At 41.8% G+C, this 20,995-nt stretch overlaps 1 protein-coding gene across 11 annotated transcripts in view; it reads left to right on the forward strand.

Annotated features, from left to right (window-relative positions):
• mtmr4 (myotubularin related protein 4) overlaps positions 1-20,995 on the forward strand; it is a 79,543-nt gene that overhangs the window by 42,379 nt on the left and 16,169 nt on the right. For 8 of the 11 annotated variants that reach the window (XM_061249789.1, XM_061249792.1, XM_061249791.1 and 5 more), the window contains 4 exons: positions 3,935-4,024; positions 15,282-15,398; positions 17,517-17,546; positions 19,675-19,757. In XM_061249789.1, the coding sequence (XP_061105773.1) occupies positions 3,935-4,024; positions 15,282-15,398; positions 17,517-17,546; positions 19,675-19,757 (320 nt within the window). Of the gene's footprint in view, positions 1-3,316; positions 3,336-3,934; positions 4,025-15,281; positions 15,399-17,516; positions 17,547-19,674; positions 19,758-20,995 lie in introns of those variants that run through there. The other 3 variants (XM_061249788.1, XM_061249796.1, XM_061249794.1) reach the window with 2 other exon arrangements.

The raw sequence follows: 20,995 nt of genomic DNA on the forward strand, positions 1-20,995 counted from the left end.
ACCCACTGAGCAACAAATCAAACACTTTATCGGGATCACTTTCACCTGGCTGAGGACTTTGAGCAGTCCTGAAGAAAGTTTGATCCAAACTGACAGTTGGACAATGCCAAGCATTCCTAAACTCGGGGGAGCTTGATATGTCCAACCAAACATGGTCTTAACCTAAGTCAGGGGTGTATAACAATTGTCAATCTTACCTTAATCTAATTTCTATAAGAACCAGATTGTACTGTGTACAGCAATTGGTTAGAACAACAATCAGCATGCAGACCAGCCCTGCCAGAACGGAGTTGTTCTCCTTCACCCCAAGTCTCTGTTCCTCAAGTCATGGCCCTTCAGGGCTGAGAATTGGTGTTTTTTCACGCTCCCTTACCTGGGAGTCAGTTGTGAAGCCAATCAGTAGCACTTACTGTTCGGTTAATTACCCGTGGAGGAAAGGGAAACCAGGGTCGTGTTTGGGTTTGAGGGCTCGTTTCCTGCCCAAAGTTATCTTGCAGAAACAAGGTGCTTTTTAATGAGAGGAGAAATGGCAGTCAGGGACATCTGTTGTGCCCTAATGTTCTTCTTGAGGGACAGATGTGTGTCTGGCTGTTCTGCCGAGCTTGTTTAGGCTGCGCTCTAGTCTGCTTCACGTGGCGTCTGTCGCAGGGGCGAGGGGGACAGCAGGTGCTGGGGCTGTTTTCGCTCCTGAAAAACTGTCTCGGGTGCAACGTGAATATGTAATGGTGTCATTCTGCCAGTCGAAATTTAAAAAGCAATCCCCAAAATGATAAATCAAAGGCTTGGAGATTAAATGTCAGTGGCCATATCGTTAGCCCAGACTAGAGCCTCCTTCAAAAAAAAAAAAAAAAATTTTGCTCTCAGTTGCTACGGAGAAGCAGAGATACTGATTGGCTACTTCCACCTGGCAACAGTGACAGCAAATGCCAGGGTTTTTTAAATTTTTTTAAAGGCAATCATGTGTTGGCCTGCTCTGGGTTAAAGGTCATGCATGGATGACCCCACCCTCCCCCCAGGGGCCTATACGTTTTGCAGGTCAACCAGCCATGTCTGCACTACCACCACTTCAACATGGAGGTAGAGCCAGCATAGGCAGGGGGTGTATTGAAGGTGGGGGGGGTTGTTCAGTAAAGGTTGTGTCCCTGTAGCCTTTGCTCTTTAGTTAGCTGGCAGCAGTTTATCATCAAAAGGATTTCAGGAGCGTGGTCAGTTGTTTGAGGGGGTGTCCCTGCATGATCCCCTATATCCCTTTCGCTGCACCTGCTCCTCCAATTAAAGAGCTGCTCTGGTGTGGGGGGTGGGGGGTTATGTACCCCTCGCAGGTATGTGCCTTCACTTCAGGCTTACCGGAGGACGTCTGGCGGATGACCACGTGCCCCCTGCCCCCTGCCACCTCTCGCTGTAAATTCTCTTTGACTGGGGGGGGGGAGGCTAATGGGCAACGGCTAAATAAACTGTGCTGCACTGCTCATGTGAATCAGTGGGAATGACACACTCCAACAAGTAAGCCAATCTCAACAAGTATTTTAGTCTTATATTTAGACTTAAAATGTTGTGTTTATTACCTTTTTGCTACATAAGACAAACATATGGCTAGTGAGGTCAGATTTCAAGATCTGCCAATGGGGTAAGACAATTTCACTTCTCAAACAAACGCTAGCTTAAAACAAGTTCATATTATCTACTAGAGAGAAAATAAAAAGATTTTAAGTCCCATTACAAGACTAAAAGACTTAAGACAGTATTTTTGCTGTGTAATCATGCCTCTATTTTTAAAAAATGTTTTATTTGTACTCTGGAGGAGGTGAGTGAGCCTAGCTGTGGAAGAGCACAGATGTTCGTAAATTCTGCAGCCTAAAATTTTGGTGTTCGTTTAGTCGGTGCTCGTGGATGGGCCTGTGATTTCATGGGCTCCCTCAGACTGTGTACCCATGGAGAGAACGCATACTGCACAAACGTTACCCCCCTCCCTCCTTAATATTTTACAAATGACCCAGTCTGCCGTCTGTAGTAGGCTTGTCCAGTGGGAAATGTCACATCACAGCTAAGCACCATCTCTGCCAATCACCACTCTCATCATCGGGCCTCAGCCAATCACAACTCATCTGCCTCTCTACCCCTCCCCCGAACCACCTTTACTGCTGTCTTTTTTTCTGTCTTCCTGCCAATCTAAACCCAGACCTGTTACCATAACAACTTGGCAGTGTCACTGCTCATCAGACGTGCCACTCTTGTGGAAGCTGGAAGTAAATGCCGTGGAAGTGACGGCGTTGGCCTTCTTTCCAGTAAAGGCGATGCATCACAGCCTCGCAGTGCTGCATCAGTGCGATTCTGTTCTGTTCATTTCCAATGTCGAGAAATAATTTATGATGCTGGGTTTGTCATAGTTCAGATTTAATTCCCAAGGTTTTGTGTTACAGACAACTTGCTTGCTTCCTGGAATATGGTCATTAGGTGCTGTGCTGTACGATTTGAGCATAGCAACATTGGAATTCTGTGCAGTCGTAAGTGGAAAAGAAAAACTTGATCTGGTCAGTGTACAAACTGCACTGGCAGCGAAGTAGAGAAAGAACAAAGTCACAGTATCAGCTCAGTCTGTTATGTGTAACAGTACTGCAGCAATGCTAGTGAAAACACTGTTCTGTCTCACCCGCCACCCATTGCCCCCAATCTCTGGTAGTTCTTTGAGATCTATTATAGGCATTGAGCTTGTTTTTGTATAGAAATCATTATTGTTGTTATTAGTAAATGCTGTTATTATTATTGGTGTACATTGTATCTCCAACATTGCAATTATTAACATAACTTTTGTAATTTTCAGTACAGTATTTATACATTCAGACATATAGGCATACATTTTGTTCACCAAGACATTGATATGATTATCTTGTGACACTGCGGATACGTGCGTGATATAAGGCTGATTTCCTGAACCCTGATCCCAGTCATGAACTGTGTTGTATTCGCAGATGACGGTGCCTTTCATCCCTGATCATTATGATAAGGGCTGGCAGAAAACCTTGGGTAAATGTTTAATATTGCCCACTTATCCAAATGGTTGATTCAATTTGGACTAATGCAAAATGTTGGCAGTTCAAAATATATTCTCTCAGGATTAGAGATTAATCTTAAAATCTCTTGCAGAACTCATAAAATGTAGCATTACTTTCCCCTTGTTTTAGTTCGTTTTCATTTTTTAAATGGAATTTGTAGCCCTGTGAATGTTTGCATTGTCCAGGCATGCAAAGTTCCTAGTGTTTCACCTTCAGGAACATGCCAATAGGAGGTCCTTCACCTTACTGCGGACACAGCGAGCACATTGCACAAGGCCTGCGGTAAATGTTTAATTTTGGTTTTCTGCATATAGTCACGTTCCTCTAAGGGCACATTGCTGAATAGGAAGTGATTCTTGAGAGAGAATCAATGATGGTTTCATTTGAGGAGAAATGTGAATGAAAAAAAATTTACAGTTTTGGCAGGAAACAGCTGGCGCACACATTCAATTCCCCAGCTATGTATAGAAATGTCAGTAATGTGGAAATGTTAGACAATGGAAATCTGTACTGCGTGTGCGTGTGCACGCGCATGCATTTGCATTGTGTACTTGGTGACCCTCATTTATATGTATTGGTTACATGTGTCCAAGACATGTACAGGAATTGTGAGAACTTTGGTTAATGCTGTGGTACAGTTTTTTTTCCAGGGTTTTTTTGGACAATTTCTTTGTCTAAGAGCTTTGACACTTCACACCTATGATTGAGGGTTCTGTGAAGAACAGGGTCCATGAAAAGGATCAAGTCAAAGAACTCTTTTTTTTGGGAGAGTGTAGGATGCTGGCTGCGATGTGCTGGGATACCCACCTGGTTGGAGGCTGTAAATGATGTGGGTGCACCCCTGCCGCAGGACTGACCGGTTCTCTGCTTCTCTCTGGCAGGGTGAGGAGGGACCGCCCAGCCTGGAGTACATTCAGGCCAAGGACCTGTTCCCCCAGAAGGAGCTGGTGAAGGAAGAGGAGAGCCTGCAGGTGAGTGCCAGGTTCCCCCACACCAAGAGAACGTTGTAGATCAGCCCTTTTTTGTTTTGTTTTTTTCTCCAGAATTCAAAGTCGTTTTTCTAAACTCCATTGCATTTAATTTCCTGTAGGGATTGTTATGTCTGCATTAGAAAGTTCTAAAGAATATTCTAGTTGCATATTTGTGTGCTTACACCTTAAAGGATTGTTAATGTGTCATATAAGTGCTGAACCCCCTAGGGGATAAGTTACCTGAAGCTCAATAATTATTATGGCTTCTGCATTAAAAAAGAAGATAAAAACTTTTTTAAAGGGCCATTTTTGCAGACACAGACTAAACCTAGTCCTAGACTAAATTATATTTTGAATGGAGATAAAACCATTTAGTCCAGCACTAAACTTAATCTGTGTTGTGAAACAGTCTCATAGAGTTTTAATTTGAGAAAATAATCTGTTTCTGTCGGTTGTTTCAAAACATTTTGACCATTACTTTTACTTAAAGAGAATCATTTCAATGCAGAGCATGAACATTTTTCTGAATGTATTGAAAAGTCTAACATCAAGAAGTAACATTAACACAATACTTCATAATCAGGGAACATTGGAACACATGAGGGTATGTACACGCTAATAAAAACAATAGCTAATTATATTCAGGTGTAGCAGCGCATATTGTGTTACACAACGATACACTGAAACCATTGTTACTGCAGAATTTTTTATTCTGGCTGTGGCTGTACCGGTGACGATATAAAAAGCCATTTGCCCACCCCTGTGTCTGTGTGTCTGTGTATTATATTCACAAACACACATTGTGCACGGATGTATTCAGGCACACTATAATGTCCTGATTACAAGCCGGCAGAAGCTTACAACTGTACTTGTTTCGCTCACAGTTTAGCCAATTATGCATCGATTCTCATTGAATTTGACACACGTTCTGCTCATTGGGTTCAAAAGGTCATATTGATTTTTGGGGTCACGAGGGGGGTCACAGGAATGGCCTCAGATTGGGTTCTGATTTCCAGTCTCTAGATGAGCCACTAACAGAGGGATTTTGAGTTACGGTGTCCTTCATCTTCTTCAAAAAAACTGCTAGTTATCAGATCAGTTGCCACCAATCCTGCTTGGTCAGCCAGACCAATTGATTCTAATCATATTTTGCAGAAATATATTCCTCTGGTGCACAGAATTAAAGATAAGGTGAAAAGATCAAACAAAAAGGTTACCATGCCTTATGTTTTTCTATTCCTACAAATATAAATACTTAATGGACTTTAATTAAAATGTTCTCACTGTTCTCTCAGAACAATGTCTCACCTTCAAGTTAAACTGTTTGCATTTTATAATTACTTTAGTTCGTTATTTCAATTAACATTCATGCATACTTATTTGAATTCTGACATGTATTCGATGCCTTAAATACTAGTCTTTTAGTAAACTATGTGCACTTAAAGCCTGCTTACTCTGCATTAAATGTGGTCTTTATTACACAATGTCTTGGTAGTTTATATACTTTTCAAGTACTGTGTGTGGGCGTCTCCCTGCTACCGAGATGATATACTGCCTTGTATTGAATATTTCCAGCCTGGCAAGGAGTGATTCATGTCGCTTCTTGTTTTAGAACAGATTTTACTGCTTTTACCACAGCTTAAAAAAACGTGATGTTGCAAAATCTCATTCACTTCTGATACAGTAATGCAGTACCATGGAATAGTATCAATTCATTAACATTATTAATAATATAAATTTGTTATTGTTGCTGCTTATAGAACTAACACGGTCAGGAAATTTAGAAAGGTATCATTTTGTTGATTCAAGTTTTTAGTGTCCAATGCATTTTAATTTAAAACCAACCATTCTTAAATGTATTTCCAATGATTTATTTATTTCTGCTGTTTATGTATTTCAAGAGTATGATGCATCAATCTTCCTATTAACAGACAGTGATATAACAAGATTATTTTTTATACGGTTGATTTTAAAACCATGGTACAGATTTTTCAGTGAGTACTTTTGGTTTTCAAGGTGACGGGAGGAAAATGTTTATGATAATGGGGCAGACAAACAACCTTTAAGGTTTTTGAGGCACAGTTCTTGAAATGTAAAAAAATATATATTTTGTGGTCTGCAGTGTATTTGTCAGATCCTACTGTGTTTCTGTGGGGTATCATGTTTTTTGCAGCCACGCCCCTCTTCTACAGTGTTTTCAGTGTTCTGCATTCATGGTCAGTGATTTCCTCTTTCCTCTTTACTCTCTCCTCTGTCTTATTAAATACAGACCAGAACACCCTGCGCATAAACACACTGATTATTTCTACACAAAAACAGGCTTGAATTTAAGTGTCTGCTTTCCTAATGAAAAAAAAAAAGAAAAAAAAGAAATCTAGATGTTTCTGAGATGCAGTCATTCTGACCTGGTGTAGCTGAGAGATAAGACTTGGGTTCCTGGAGATTTGATCCTGGCAGGAGGCTCTCACCATCCTGTGCAGTCCAGTTGAGAGCAAAGGTTGTAGTATGGTGCACATTGCTCTTTTGTAAAAAATTAAAAAAAGAAATTATGTAAATAGGCAGAAGTAAAGGAAAGGATTATACGTGTATCTTCTGTGAAAGCAAGTATTTTATAGGTCATTCTAATTATAAGGACTGGCATTGAATAAATTTGGAGGTTTATTGTCTGAAGCAAGAAAATACACTTAAAGTAAGACGCTTGCAGAGCTGCACTATGACTTGAGATTGTACAGTATGTGTGTCTATTACCTTATTGTTTTTACAAACACTATGTGTAATGTTATTTTTGGTTGGTACAGTCTTCTATGGCACACGGATCCCACTGCTCAAGGAAAGAAGTACATAAAAACTGTTTTTAAACAATGCTGTTCATCTAGAGGCTCTGGAAACAAAACATTGCTGTTCTAGCTGAGGCCTACAATAAGTGTATTTTCTTCCTTGGGACCACAAACCTCAAAATGTCATGTTGACTAAATAACTTTAAACGTATTCTTCATCGCACAAATATTCCTTGTACCAATCGGAAACCATAAACATAAAACTGGAATGATATTGAAAAACCCCAGTGAAGTACCATTTTAAGAGTGGGTGGTAATTAGATTAAAAGTGCCAGATTGGGAAATGACAGATAGTGATCAATGGGTCAAACCCTTGAGTCATAATGACCAAATAGTATTCAGTTCCAGATTAGAGGCTCCTTACAGCTCACATATTTGCAGTTATCAGGCGATATGGAGTTCAGGGGCTCCAGATCCAACTCAAGAATGCAGAGGAGGCCCCAGTTGGTCAGGGGATTTTTGGCATGCAATTCCACATAGGATGGAAAGTCTCCCAACAGCCCGGCTCCAAAGATGCAAAACTTTGAAACTTTGTACACTGCTCAGATCACGCTGCCACATGCACGCTTTTTTGGGTGCAATGTAAACCACTTTGGCTGGTGGAGATCTAATAGACAGCAGCCTTACTGGCCTACAGCAGGTGCCTATAGCACATGCCTCGGTGTTCTCCCTTCAGAAAGGGAAGGGAGACTTCAGCAGCTCTAATGAGCCTGTGCACGGTGGCCATGTTCCTCTGTTTAAGACGCCTCTCCGCCGCAGCGAGGCGTCTCCTCGGCGAGTTTGCTCTGAACGGTCGCTAACCAGAGCGGTGCTGCCTCCACGGCGAGAGCTCCTCGCCTTCAGTCAGGGTCCGCCAGAGATCCGTCTGTTCCGAGTCTTCAAAGAAACTTGTGATTGCAGTCTTGGAACAGGAGAATAAAGACTATTGGATTGAACTAATACCTATTTGTCTATCTCTTGGTTTTGACCTCTTTGGGTATTCATTTTAAATTATTTTGGGATAAATCATTGTAGTTATTATTTATTATTAAATAAGGTAAATTTGGTTGGTGTTTACTGTGCGCTTAAATGGTGCGCTTTTGTCATGTTTTATAACCCGACAAGTTAGCCATGCTACCTAAAAGGTACAATACATAAAACATTGTTATAAGACCATTGTTAATCCCTTCCTATTGTTGAAAAAGGCTCGCTGACATGTTGACTCACCGTCTGTCTGTGTTTATAGTCTTTAAATTTGGGTTTAAAGACTACGGGCCATCACTCGGTACCAAAACATTGTACATTGTTCAACATTGGTTGAAAATTGGTTCTAGTTGCCACAGCCAATGGCGTGAGGGCTTATTCGGATTGTTCTCGGGTAGCTGCCCAAATTGCACTCCAGACAAGCGATCACTGAAACTCTATGCAATTGCTTATTATTCCAAGCGAAGACTACATATCTAGTTATAAAACAATACCAGTTCGCTATCGGTAGCAACAAGCAAATTAGCCAATACGAACATAGTAGTAAGTGTTGCGAGCATAGTTACACAAGTATTGTGCCTCAGGTGTATATTTGTAAATTCGGCAAGCTAACTAATAGCCAATTTGCTTGTTGCTACCGATAACAAACTGGTATCGTTTTATAACTAGATATGTCTTCTTCGCTTGGATAATAACCAATAGTATACAGAGTTTCAGTGATCGCTTGTCTGGAGTTGTAGTTTGAGGGTGTTTGTTGCTGCAATTCCTCTCTTGACCGTTAGGAGTCAGAAATTACCTTCTGTACCTTTAATAAACCATGACATTCCCACCCCCTACCTGACCATAAAAGAGACAAAGGTCCTGCTATGTAGCTGCGATCATCATCATTGCCGGTTTCTTCATGTGCCGCTCATCCACATTGAACTGGGAAAACCTTGAGGAACAGCAAAACAGCAAATCCCCTTTGCGGCTCACTAATGAGGACGTCATTATTCACGAGATTGCAGAGCAAGACATCCATTTATTTGATTATTTTAAACAGCTGTTCTGCTTTTTACTATTTTCCTAATTTCTTTTTCATGCTGCATATTAAAGTAGTTGTTTTGCTGAACATTAACCGCCCGAGTATTTGAATGAGGAAGATAGTGAAGATGAGTATACGGCAGTGCTGTTGATGCATCTTCTTATGAGTGGGGTGTTATTGTGACATACGATCGGGTGGAGTATAGCAGTAGGCTTAATTACCAGCTGAGAAACTAGTTTATTTTCCGTAAATGTCCTCTACATTTGATGTTAAGCCTTTATCTTTTACTGCACATTGCCCGGGTTTGCTGTAGCCTGCATTATATGGGGAAAGTGCTTATATGGCAGATGGTGACTGATGGAGACCGAAAACTCACCTCTTCACATATGCACCCTCTTTGGATATACTTTGTTTTTTCCTTTCCTTTAACTTTCTAATTGTGCCTTGTTACAATACAAAGTCATTATTACACTTTGAGTATACATTGAGTATAAATCTTCTTGGTGATACCACTTTTTTGTATTCCTCTACTACTTTTCTACTTTTCACTACTTATTCTCTGCACAACTGTTTATCGCTCTGGATAAGTAAAATTTAGTAAAACTAATGATGGCTCCTGTGTAGTTTTAACTTTGTAAACTTTCAATTTGGTCCGCTCAGTATCTGCAGGTAAGAACGTACCACTTCAGTATGATTTGCCAAGTCATGGTTGACCTCCTGTAAAATTGTCTTTGAATCTTGAACAAACAAGTCTACGATTACTTCTGCAAAAAGAATCACACTTGGGTTACATAATGAATCCTGCCCCTGTGATTATCTAACACAGTGTTATCACAAATAATAGTTCCCAGACACGCTGAAACCTTTTAAGTGTAAGCTTGTGTGATGAGTACGGCATAGTACTGGAGTTCTTGACACTGTCTTCCCACACTGAGCTGGCGTCTTCACAATGTACTGCATGTGCTGTTTACTGACAGCCTACAATGAAATCGGTTTGAGCTAATGGAGCATTTGCATTGGGCTAAGAATATATGTGCGTGTATGTGGAAAGCCTATATTGCTGTTGCCTATCCACTTAGAGGTTTGACGTGTTGTGTGTTCAGAAATGGTCTTCTGCATACCACTGTTTTAATGTGTGGTTACTGTCACCTTCCTGTCAGTTTTGACCAGCCTGGCCCTTCTCCTCTGACCTCCTCCTGACCTAATCAGGCATTTTTGCCTGCCGAACTGCTGCTCACTAGATGTTTCTTGTTTTTCGCACCATTCTCTGCAAACTCTAAAGACTGTTGTGCGTGAAAATCCCAGGAGATCAGCAGTTTCTGAGATACTCAAACCACCCGGTCTGGCACCATGGTCAAAGTCACTTAGATCGCATTTTTTCCCATTCTGATATTTGGTCTAAAAAACAGCTGAATCTCTTGACCATATCTGCATGCTTGTATGCATTTAGTTGCTGGCACATTACATATTTGCATTAACAAGCTGGTCTAAAGGTCTATCTAATAAAATGGTCACTGAGTATATAAACATGGTATATTACCATGTAACTGGATGTTCACAGCCTGTCTTTGCCTTGTTGGGGGGTTAAGAGCTACCTGTAGGGTTCCCCTGCTTTCTTCAGCCCATCGGCTTTCCTAAGGCGCTGCTGCCCATGAAAAATTAATGCACTTTTGTTATAGCATTAGCATCACAAGGGTGACGGTGAGTGGAAACGCCTTGTCTGGAAGCAAGCGAGACTGTGTTTGCCAACATCCCAACGATGCTGTGTAAGCGTGCTGCTTGCATTCTGCAGAGAGAGCTAAATTATTCAAGTGAGGCCAAAGAGAAAAGTTGGCATGCTTATGAAAATAATTATAAAAAATGTAAAAAAGTAGTAAAAGCTCACATGGAGAGAGGTGTCCAAGCCAAGGCCGGAAACCTTTTGCATTAGAACATACGAATACTAGTGAATGTGATCATGAAGAACAGGCTGTTCAGCCCATCTAGTCCCGTCATTTGCCTGATGCCAACTCGCCTCGAGCTATTCTGCCATTCGTTCTTCAGGGGTTGTCATTCTTGTAGACGTTTCGCATTGAAGCCCAGCCACCTCTTACCCCAGGGAGTGACAGGTCAGGAGGAGGGGAGCTTTCAGGCTGGAGAGCCATGGAGCTATGCCCTGAGCTGCAAAAATCCAACCATACAATCGATGAAAAACACTTTTCAGAAGAAAGAGTCAGTGCAGTGAGGCATGTTCACTTGAAACATTATTACAGAAGGAACATGCTGTTGATATCATATCTACAACCTGCCAGGATTTTAAAGTGACAGTATCGTGTAAGAAAATGCAATAGATGAAGACCCTCAAGGTGTTGAAAGGCATTTCCTGAATTGATCATGTACTTTCAAGCCTTCTTGCTTGAACTTGCTCATACAGATATTTTTTGGAGTTGACACCGCATAGTTTTCAGTTTTGGAAGGAGATTTTTTTAATTAGACAGTGGTAGGATCATCCACTGTCGATTGTAATATTTTAATTCAGGATACAGTTCGGTCTCTAGATCATTCTGTTTTCGATTCAAAACTGTGATTTGCCGATTTTGTATTTTTTCAGATATTAAAAATGTGTTTTTACTGCCTTACGTGAAGTATATACAGTGCAGTTGATGTACTTGTGATTTATTTTATTGTATTACCATTTCTGTACTTCATTCTTATTTTATTGGTCATCACACCTGCTTTGTGTGCAAAATTTGCCTGATAAACCAATGGCCAAATGCTTCAGAAAACATTTACTGAACCAGCTCTCTACAAAGCAAACCCTTTTTGGAATGGTATTTTTTTGTTGTTGTTGTTCATAGGCTTGCTCTGGAGGTCACAGCTTGGCTCTGCTGCTCTTTCTGAGACTCGTTGCTGAAATTTTCACAAGCCGCACTATCGCCTGGCTCCAGGCAGCAGTTCCCTCGGTAATCCTGCCGACAGCTGATGTTCTCAGTACGCACCTCGCTGCCGGCGAACCGCAGCCCTGTCATCCGCCTGCTGGTGCAGAATCCCTCCGCTGTAATTGGAACATTTGGAACGACTCGCACAGCATCCTTCATTTCAGCTAAACACGGAAGGGGATTTGCAGAAAGGGAAATCCTAGCTTATTATCTGCGCTAATGTTGCGACCGAGACAAGCTTCGTGTCTGTGATCTGACACTTTGCCTGCTAATTGCTCACCAGCCTCAAGTGTTGGTGCGCTATTGTTTATCTGTTAGCAGGAGTCAACGATTTCCTTTTACGGAAATACATCTTCCGCTTTCAAAATAAAATGACTGTTTTCGGGCATCTATCATTCTGACGGCGCATGTGTGCATGTTCTATGCGTGCATGCAAGTGTGCGTGCGTGTAGCAGAGTCACAACTACTGCTGTGTGTACGCACGCCTCCCTCTTTTGCTAGCTGTGTGTTCAGCTCTGTGACCGGGCAGCCGTGGCCTTAAGTCACGACTCGCAGCCTCGTCAGGACGCATTAGTCACTCCTTTATCAGCGCTGCCGGAGGCTGTAAGGGCGAAAACGTGACAGAACGTCTTCCGTTGCACTCGCTGCCACCCGGTGGCTCGTGCTTGAATTTGAAATACCAATTTTGCGATAAGGTTCTGCAGCCTTATTAAGAATACTGTCAGGGGAACATGTTGGTCCAGTCACTCTCAGTCAAGTGCTAGCCTTCTGCGCTTACTTCAACATTAAAGCAGCCATCAGTACATACAGGACATAGAGTACATGCTGTTTTATTTGTCGTCAGTGCAGGGGCATAGCTAGGAATTCTGGGCCCTGGAAGGAATATTACTCTGGGACTCCCATTTTTAATGGGTCCCCCTCCAGCTCTGGGCCCCAGGAATTATCACCACCTATAGCCCCACTGGCAAGTAGCCCTTTTGCTTTTCTGTTGACTCTGAGGAAGATGTCTCCAGTGTCAAAGCAACTATAAGGTGATGCGTTTCTGTACTTTGAGTGCTCCGGTCCCCTTATTTAGGCTTTGGTCCCTGTGATCTAGGTAAGGATCCTTCTTTATGTATCTTAAACAGCCTGCATTGTCTAAGCTGTGCTTCACTAAAAAGTGTCCTCTAAGATGTCCTCATCTGATCTTAGTGTATATTTATCCCCAGTCCTTTATTTCGGTAGCTGCGTTGTTTAGTTTGTGTCCCATGGGTGCCAGCAAGAAGACAAGCCTGAAAATGGGCTGCGTGGGTGATTTGGGATCCATGCAAGTAATAGTCCCCCTCCCGGGGCCGTGCTCTACGGACGTGAAGGGCCTTTTGCGGAGTCACTGAGACTGAACACAGGCAAAGGGTTTTTGGGGGTCACTGCAGCCACCCCCTCCCTGGTTCCACCAGGAGGATAAGCAGCATATGAATGAGAATTTTGAGCTGGGAATTTTTTCCTTGAAAGTAGAGAGCCGGGAGCACTAATAAAAGTGGTTTTAATCCGCACAATAGACAGAGAACACTCTGTGCCAGGGCCCATCTCCTTCAATGAAGCATCGCCGTAATTACACAACCATGTCCATTCATTCTATTGCCTTTTCGATTATCTTGGTTCTGGTTAAAATTGGCCTGTGGTGTCTGTACAGTATAGCCATGCAGAACTGCTGAGGATGGAGAGTGGGTACCGTGGAGTAGTGTTGAAGATTGAAGACTTTTAAATAATATCCTTTTGAAGAATTTCGCAAACACGAGCATAGTAACTTTTGCTACTGTAGGAGCGCTGTAATTATATCACGTATTACATGTTATTTGACTGACGATTTTATGTGGGGTTAAGGGCCTTGCTCAAGGGCCCAACAGCTGTGTGGATCTCATCTTGGCTACACCGGGGATCGAACCATCTCACGGGTCCCAGTCATGTACCTTAACCACTACACTACAGATTGCCTAATTAAATGCCTCTGCTGTTTAGAATTGAGTTTGCAGCAAAACTACTGTTGATACATTTGTGATTTTTGTTAAAGTGCCCCATTTGCCAGAATTCCTTAGTTCAGTTTTGCCAATTGAGTCCCTTTTGCTCTGCTTTTCTCTTCTCTCAGCACTCAGTACACACGGCAAAGTTTTATTTAATGAAAAGTGATATGCACTCACTGCCCCATTCCTCAGGAACACATTTAGAGATAAAATATTAGTCTATTACACATAAGAGGAAAGCACAGCTAACAGGCAAATAAGTGGAACCATTATTTAGCTTGGTGTTCTTGATTACTAGGTAGCACTCTTCAGCTGGCAAATAAAAAATTCATGCACATTGACATACTGTACTAAATAAACACAATACACTAAAACTCATTGTTTTGAAATGTTATGGTTGATTCATTATCATTATCCAAGATAATGTCTATTAGTTTTTTGTTTATTTGTTGACTCAGCTTCTATTCCTTTATTCTGTCGTGTAACTACCAAAGCAGGACCAGTAGCCATCTGTCTTTTTCCTTTCCTCGATGTTTTGGCTTTGTAGTTGCGCTTAAAGTGAGTGAACCTGTTAGCATCTGCACACATCTTGTTCATAGTCAGAGGTTTTAATATTAGCAAGGGGACACATTACAGAATATGACGTTCCACAAACTTTGCTTCTCATTGCTTAGTTGCTTTCTTCGGTCCATGGTGAGCATTCTTCTTTCAGCCACAATTCTCACTAGAGGAAAGTCCTTGTGTTTAGTTTGCTCATAGGAATACCCCATTTTCCATTAGGAGGTGTTCTCTCCTGCAGGCATAATGTGCCATAGTAGCATGCCTAACACGATGCAACATGATACGGCACATCAACACAAACATCGCAGCTTCAGCATGCATGAATAAATAATGAAGGGGCTGTGAATATTTGTTGAGCAGGCTTTGTGTGTACCGATTAAAAGGGAAAAGCCACAGACATCCGCAACCCAGTTTGGTTAGCCCCCAGAAAATGTTTTGTTCAGCCTTTTCCATTGAGGCTGCAATACCCCAGATAATGTAGCGAAATAGGATTTAAATATTTCAAGGCCCCAGACTGCATAAAAGTTCTCACCAAAAAACCTATTTTTAATGGTTTAATGGTCATGGTTTATTTACCTGGTCTGATTCAGCGCCGTATGGTTATGGACCTGACCTGCGTGGCTGCTTCTCTTCAAACGCTGTATTGAACTAAGGTGATCTGTCAGTCACCGTTGCAGCAGCCTTTAATCCCAGTGCTCGTTTTAAAAATAATTTGTGTGGGAATGAAAAAGATGTTTTTAATCTACCCGCCTGGAAGTAGATTAGATTGTCGGCTGTGCTGGGTAAAAGGGTCAGGCCAGGGGCTAACAGACATAACATAACAAGGTCAGGGCAACTGGAAGTCAACGTAAGCCACAGAACTGTGAGATTGATTTCCAATATGTTTGTGTTTTCGCATGTTGTTGATGTTTTTGCATGCGTTTTGTTGATGTTTCCAATTTAATGTTGTTGCAGGTGCCATTTCCAGTTCTTCAGGGGGAAGGGGTCGAGTACATTGGCCGTGCAGATGACGGCATTATCGCCATATCCAACTACAGGCTTCACATTAAATTCAAGGATTCTATCATCAATGTAAGTGCCAAGACCTTCACATCACAAGCTCTCTTTTGAAGTCGTTACTGGCTGGTCCTGAAGGAACCCAGGCTAACCCGGCTGCTGTTCAAACTAACACTTTGCACTTTGTCCTCGTCGCTGAATTTTACGTTTCTGCCAGTGTGAGCTGCATTATTTAATCTGTAAACTAGAAATACTGATGTTTCCAAGGCTCCTGAACTCACAAACAGTCTTTACTAGGGGACAAGGCCCAACTCAATGTGTTCAAAGCCCACACTATTGAATATCCTGTTATCAGGTATTGCAAAAGTGGCTTGAGCTGACAGAATTTCACAACCTGCGGACAGGAGCCCCTTTGAAGTGAAGGCCCAGACCTTTAATGAGATCCTGGGCTCTAGGGGTCGGGGAGTCCAGGCTGGGCTTGCGTCAGCACCTTATTTATTTTTTTCCCCTGACGTCAGTCATTGAAAGGGGCACTGTTTTGATTGTTTGACTTTTCCTGGCCTTAAAATTCTAGGGTCTTCACATGATCCCACAAATCAGCACGTTGCTCATAAGCAGTCGTGGGCGACAGTTTTACGCGCACCAAGACCGACTCTGATTTAGTCATTGCAACACCCAGTTTTTATTACTGTATTGGTAATTCTAATTGAAATTGTTTCTAGCTCCCTGTAAAATGAAGCACAAGTATCAAAAACTAAGCTCTGGGTGCATTTTGCTGGATGTTCCCTTTAAGAAACTTAATTACACTTTGAGGTTTAACTTCTGTGACAAAAATGTGGTATTCTTTATTGTATTAGTGCCCTGGCAATAGTGCATTAGGTGCAGTGCTATGAACTTTGTGGAAAGTCGGGAGGGTTCAGAGGCACTGAGGTTGAGGTCCGACCTGGACCTGTATTTGACACTTTTAGCGCAGGAACGCGAATTGAGGAACAGATTTGCTGCCTCATCCATATTCTGACCTTCTCCGTTATGTTATGAGATAAAACTGATACATAAGCACACCAACTCTGAGATACAGGCCTTGGATTCCCACTGTTTGATGTGTAGTCTTTGTGCCAGACAGATGGAGGGTAATGCGGGGGAGCTGAAATGATCAGGTCTGACTGTTCTTGTTTATGCGCTGCTAGGCAATTGTCCAGTTATAGACAATCCGCCGAATGATTCTGATACCATTCCATACGTGAACAAAAAACAAAAAACATAAAATTTAATTCAAGTTTTGGTTTTATAAATATAACACTGAGTAACCAGGTCTTGGAAGTGACACTGTAAACTTGTGCCACATAATACAATAATCAGCCTTTTTACTTTGTTCTGTCCTAGTTGTTATTATTTATTCCGTTATTTTATTAAATGCTCAGCATTAGATGCAGAATAGCTGTGTAAGGTGCCAGTACATCATTTGGCTTTTCCTTGCTATTTCAGCTACGTATTTAATCACCAAACACCTGCCACATCAGAAGGGAAAAATGTTAAAAATGTTAAAATAACCACCGTGAGCAAACTGTACCATCAAAATGCCTGTTTCTTTCCTGGAGAAATGCATCTCACAATGTTTCCTTATGCCATCAATGTTGCCTATTTGGGGTTGGGGTGGGGGTGGGGTGTTGGACAAATGTAGAATAATCACCTCACTCAGTAAGTCTCTCTCCTGCTTGCCATGTAGGTAGGGGGCTTGGAAAAAGCTTTCTGCTTGCTGTCCTTGGCTGATCTCTTGAAATACATTGAAATCAGGCAGTGTTTTTGTTCCCTTCAAACTATTTCTCCTCATTTATAGAGGTGTAGGAACATTTGTCACCTTGAGATCTTCGTTTGGGAAGAAAGCGCAAAATATGTTGCAGTTTGAGCCAGAATGGAGGAGATATTGGAATGCAGAGCCATTTCTCCCTGTCCTTTACCCCATTTCCACTTTTTATTAAGTGTTTTTTCTTTAGCCATGATGTCCGTTCATTTATTTCCTGGTTATAGTCATTGTTCTTATCCCTTCTGTCTGCTTAAGTTTGTCCTCCTGCTTTTCAGTTTCTGCTTTGGTTTTCTCTCTCATTTAACCGTTCTTTTGGTTTTTAGTTTAATCTTTTCTCCATTTCCTCTTCTGTCTCCTCTCCCTTGTGCCCCTGTGTCATTGTGTTGTAGACCTACCCAGGTGTGGACGATGAGATTTCAGTGAGTACTCTGTTACCCGGTCTCCTCCACCCCCCTCTCCCCCTCCCCGTCTCACGTGTGGCACCTTGTTTAAGACACGGATTCGCTGAAGCGTTAGCATGAAGCAGGAACTTTAACTCAGTCAGGTGACATGGTTCCCTTTCTCTCATCGCATTCTGAAACAGCGAATTGAACCACATTGCGTCACCCCTCATCCACAAGTCACACGTATAGGGTCAATGTTTGCGTGACACTGGAGTGCTATGGAAAAAAATTAACAACACAGATCATTGCTCTGTTCTTTCCTGCTCTACATTTTCTGAATAGAACTTTTGAGTGACCACTGTAGTCTGACCTCAAACTCATTTTTTGTGACTCAGTCACATGACTCCATGGTTGTGTGGGGATTTGTGAATGTGCCTATTATGGTCAACCTGTTTTAGGGCAACTTCATTGCGGAATATAACCACTTAGTTTCAGAGTGTAGTATTACAACAGTGTCATATGAAGCAACTAGCTGTGTAATCACAGTGAAAATCCAAAGCTTGATCATTGTAAAAGTCTGTTTTACTAGGGGTAGCCATGTCTCAGTGCCCAGGTATTACAAGGAACACTATTTAGATTGGCTGCTTTACTTTTTATAGCTGCTGCAGTACCCTGCAGTTGCTAATGTTTGCCACAGGGGCTAATTTACGAGTGCCTCTTGATATGGCTGCATAAATTACAGGTGAGTTTGTATAGCAGATATAAAAAACGAGAAGTTGTGGTTTATATTCCTGTGTATCAATGTTTCTGCTGACGAGAAACCCTATAATTCAGGCGACAGTCAAATGGTGGCTTTGATTTTGCCGCTATGATTTCAGTCACGCAAAAGCCAGACAATTGAGCACGAGCTACACTGAAGATTGACAATACTGCCGTTACCATAGCAACTCCACCTCCACACGACCCGAGCTGAATTTGAACAGGAAAAGGGAAAAGCGCCTCGTGGCTGACTTGGCGTGCAGAAGAGTGCAGATTCTGCAGATTATGTTGTGCTACTGAGTCATAATCTTATGCACGACTTCCTTTGGTGTGCTGGATACAACCACCCCCAGCACATTCATGAATGTACAGTGTACACACACGCACACTCTCTCATGCACACCCTCTCACATGTACGCACACGTACATACACACACACATGCTCACACATACATGCTCAGACATTTACACAAACGCACACACTCTCTCTCTCACACACTCCCACACACTCACACACCCACATTGCATTGCTCCTCTCTGGGAGAGCCGTTAGCAGAACATTCAGCACCGAGTGGTGTACTGTAATGTGTTTAGCAGTGCTGTGTCATTCTCACCACATCACTACAATGCTGCCCTCATGTCCTTCTCAACTAGGCAAATTAATCCAAGGTATTATAAATGAAGCAACAACTTTAAGTTCATATTCATTTACCTTGCTTTTTATGAGTTTGTCTGATTAGTTTATGATTTATGATGATCTGTGCTTTCAGTACATCAGGAGTGCTTTGTTGCCATATGTCACGGTTTCCTCTTGAAGTTTTACTTCTACTCTTTCTCTATACTAAAATGATATTGTTCATGTTTGAGGCCCTCGTAACCCTTGAATAGTAATACACAGGTAATTTGCATGATCCTGTTTGATGAAACAAACTTTTACATGTAATCGTTTGCATTATAAAGGGTCCCTGCATGGCAAGGTTTACTACCAGAACACCTGGCCTTCAACACAACACTGTTGTTCAAACAGAGACAACTGTGAACAACATTCTCACATTACTTTCTAAAAAAACAAAAAACAAATCTTATGACACTGTCTGTAAACCAGTGGTCACCAACCCTGTTGCTGGAGATCTACTGTCCTATAGGTTTTCACTCCAACCCTAACAAAGAGCACCTCATTTAACAGCTTCAGATCTCATTGAGCTGCTAATTAGTAGAATCAGGTGTGCCAAATTAGGGTTGAAGTGAAAACCTTCAGGATGGTAGATCTTCATTAACAGGGTTGGTGACCTCTGCTGTAAACCATTTTCATTGGCTGCACCCTGTCATGTGATGGGGGAGCACTTGTGTTTGAGCTGGGCGCAGAAGACCCGCCTCATCCTTATCCTCTCCTTTCCCTGGTCAGGTCCCCCTCCGGCTGATCGAGAGCGTGGAGAGCAGGGGCATGTTCCAGCTGCACATCGTCTGCAAGGACTCCAAAGTGGTCAGGTGAGCACTGAGGCCCCGCCCACCGCAGCCCGGTCCACTGCACTAGCCTTCGTCAGAGAGCAACACTAGAGAGAGGTCTAACTAAATTAGAAGCTAAACTGCTCCACGCTTAAATAGGCTTATGCAGACCGTAGTGCTGTTTTTACAATGGGTCCCTATGGGAAAGTATCTTACGATGAGCTGTTGATCCGTATTTTTTGAGTCCTGATTGGGTTCACAAGAGTCTTTGGATAGCCTAGATCAGGGGTGGCCAACCCTGGTCCTGGAGAGCCACAGGGTGTGCCAGTTTTTGTTTTCACTGTAAATACAATGACCACTTTAGATCGAGGAACCAGGTGGGGGATGTTAACTCTGTAATTAACTGCCCCTGGCCTATATTCTTAGGTATTCAATGGAAGGTTTATTTTGGCAAAATATAGCATTAACGCAGATAAATTAAAATCTATTTATTTTTATCGGTTGTTCACCATTGCACATGCAAAATTGAATGTTTTTTCTGGCTTTTTTCCGAGAGGAACAGCAGACTCACTAACTACGTATGCGTTGTCACTTCCCGGCCTCTCATACGGCTAGACTAAAGCAGAAAAGTAGCTGATATTTCTCCTTTAAAATCGTTGGCTTCATATTACCTGAGAGCTTCTTTTGCAATGTTTTATCAATGTTTTAACATTGAAGCCACATTGAAGCAGCATTGTGAAGACATTTAGTATCCACAGGATTCAGCTTCACTCTGTTTTATGTGTTACCTTTAATGCCTTCTAACGACTGCAACACAGCAGAACAACGCTCATGTTAGTAATCAGTGCATACTAAAATATACGTTTTTTCAGTATGTGCTTACTGTACGTCACTTTGGATAAAAGCATCTAAATGTAATGTCAATAGCCAGTGTTGCACAGGGCTAAAGGGCGTGTACTTATAGCTGATTTAATAAATAAAATAAAATGAATAAATAAATAAAAGATTACAACTATTAACTTTATTCAGTTATTTCTAGTAGATGTGGAAAGTGCTAAACAGCCTTTTAAAATAAAATGATAATCCTAGGGGAATCGCTTCTTTGGTACTCATGCAAAGTATGATACGAGATGAATATGAAATTATCAAAACTGCCCTGGACAAGAGAGTCTGTGGCTAATGTCCTATACCTTAATATTGACAGCACAGCTGAACTGCAGTGCTTCAGTGCCAGTCCTGAGTATTCAGCTTTTTTGAGGCCTTAACATCATACAGATTAT

The sequence above is a fragment of the Conger conger genome, chromosome 7 (assembly GCF_963514075.1).
Source record: "Conger conger chromosome 7, fConCon1.1, whole genome shotgun sequence".
Lineage (NCBI taxonomy): Eukaryota > Metazoa > Chordata > Actinopteri > Anguilliformes > Congridae > Conger > Conger conger.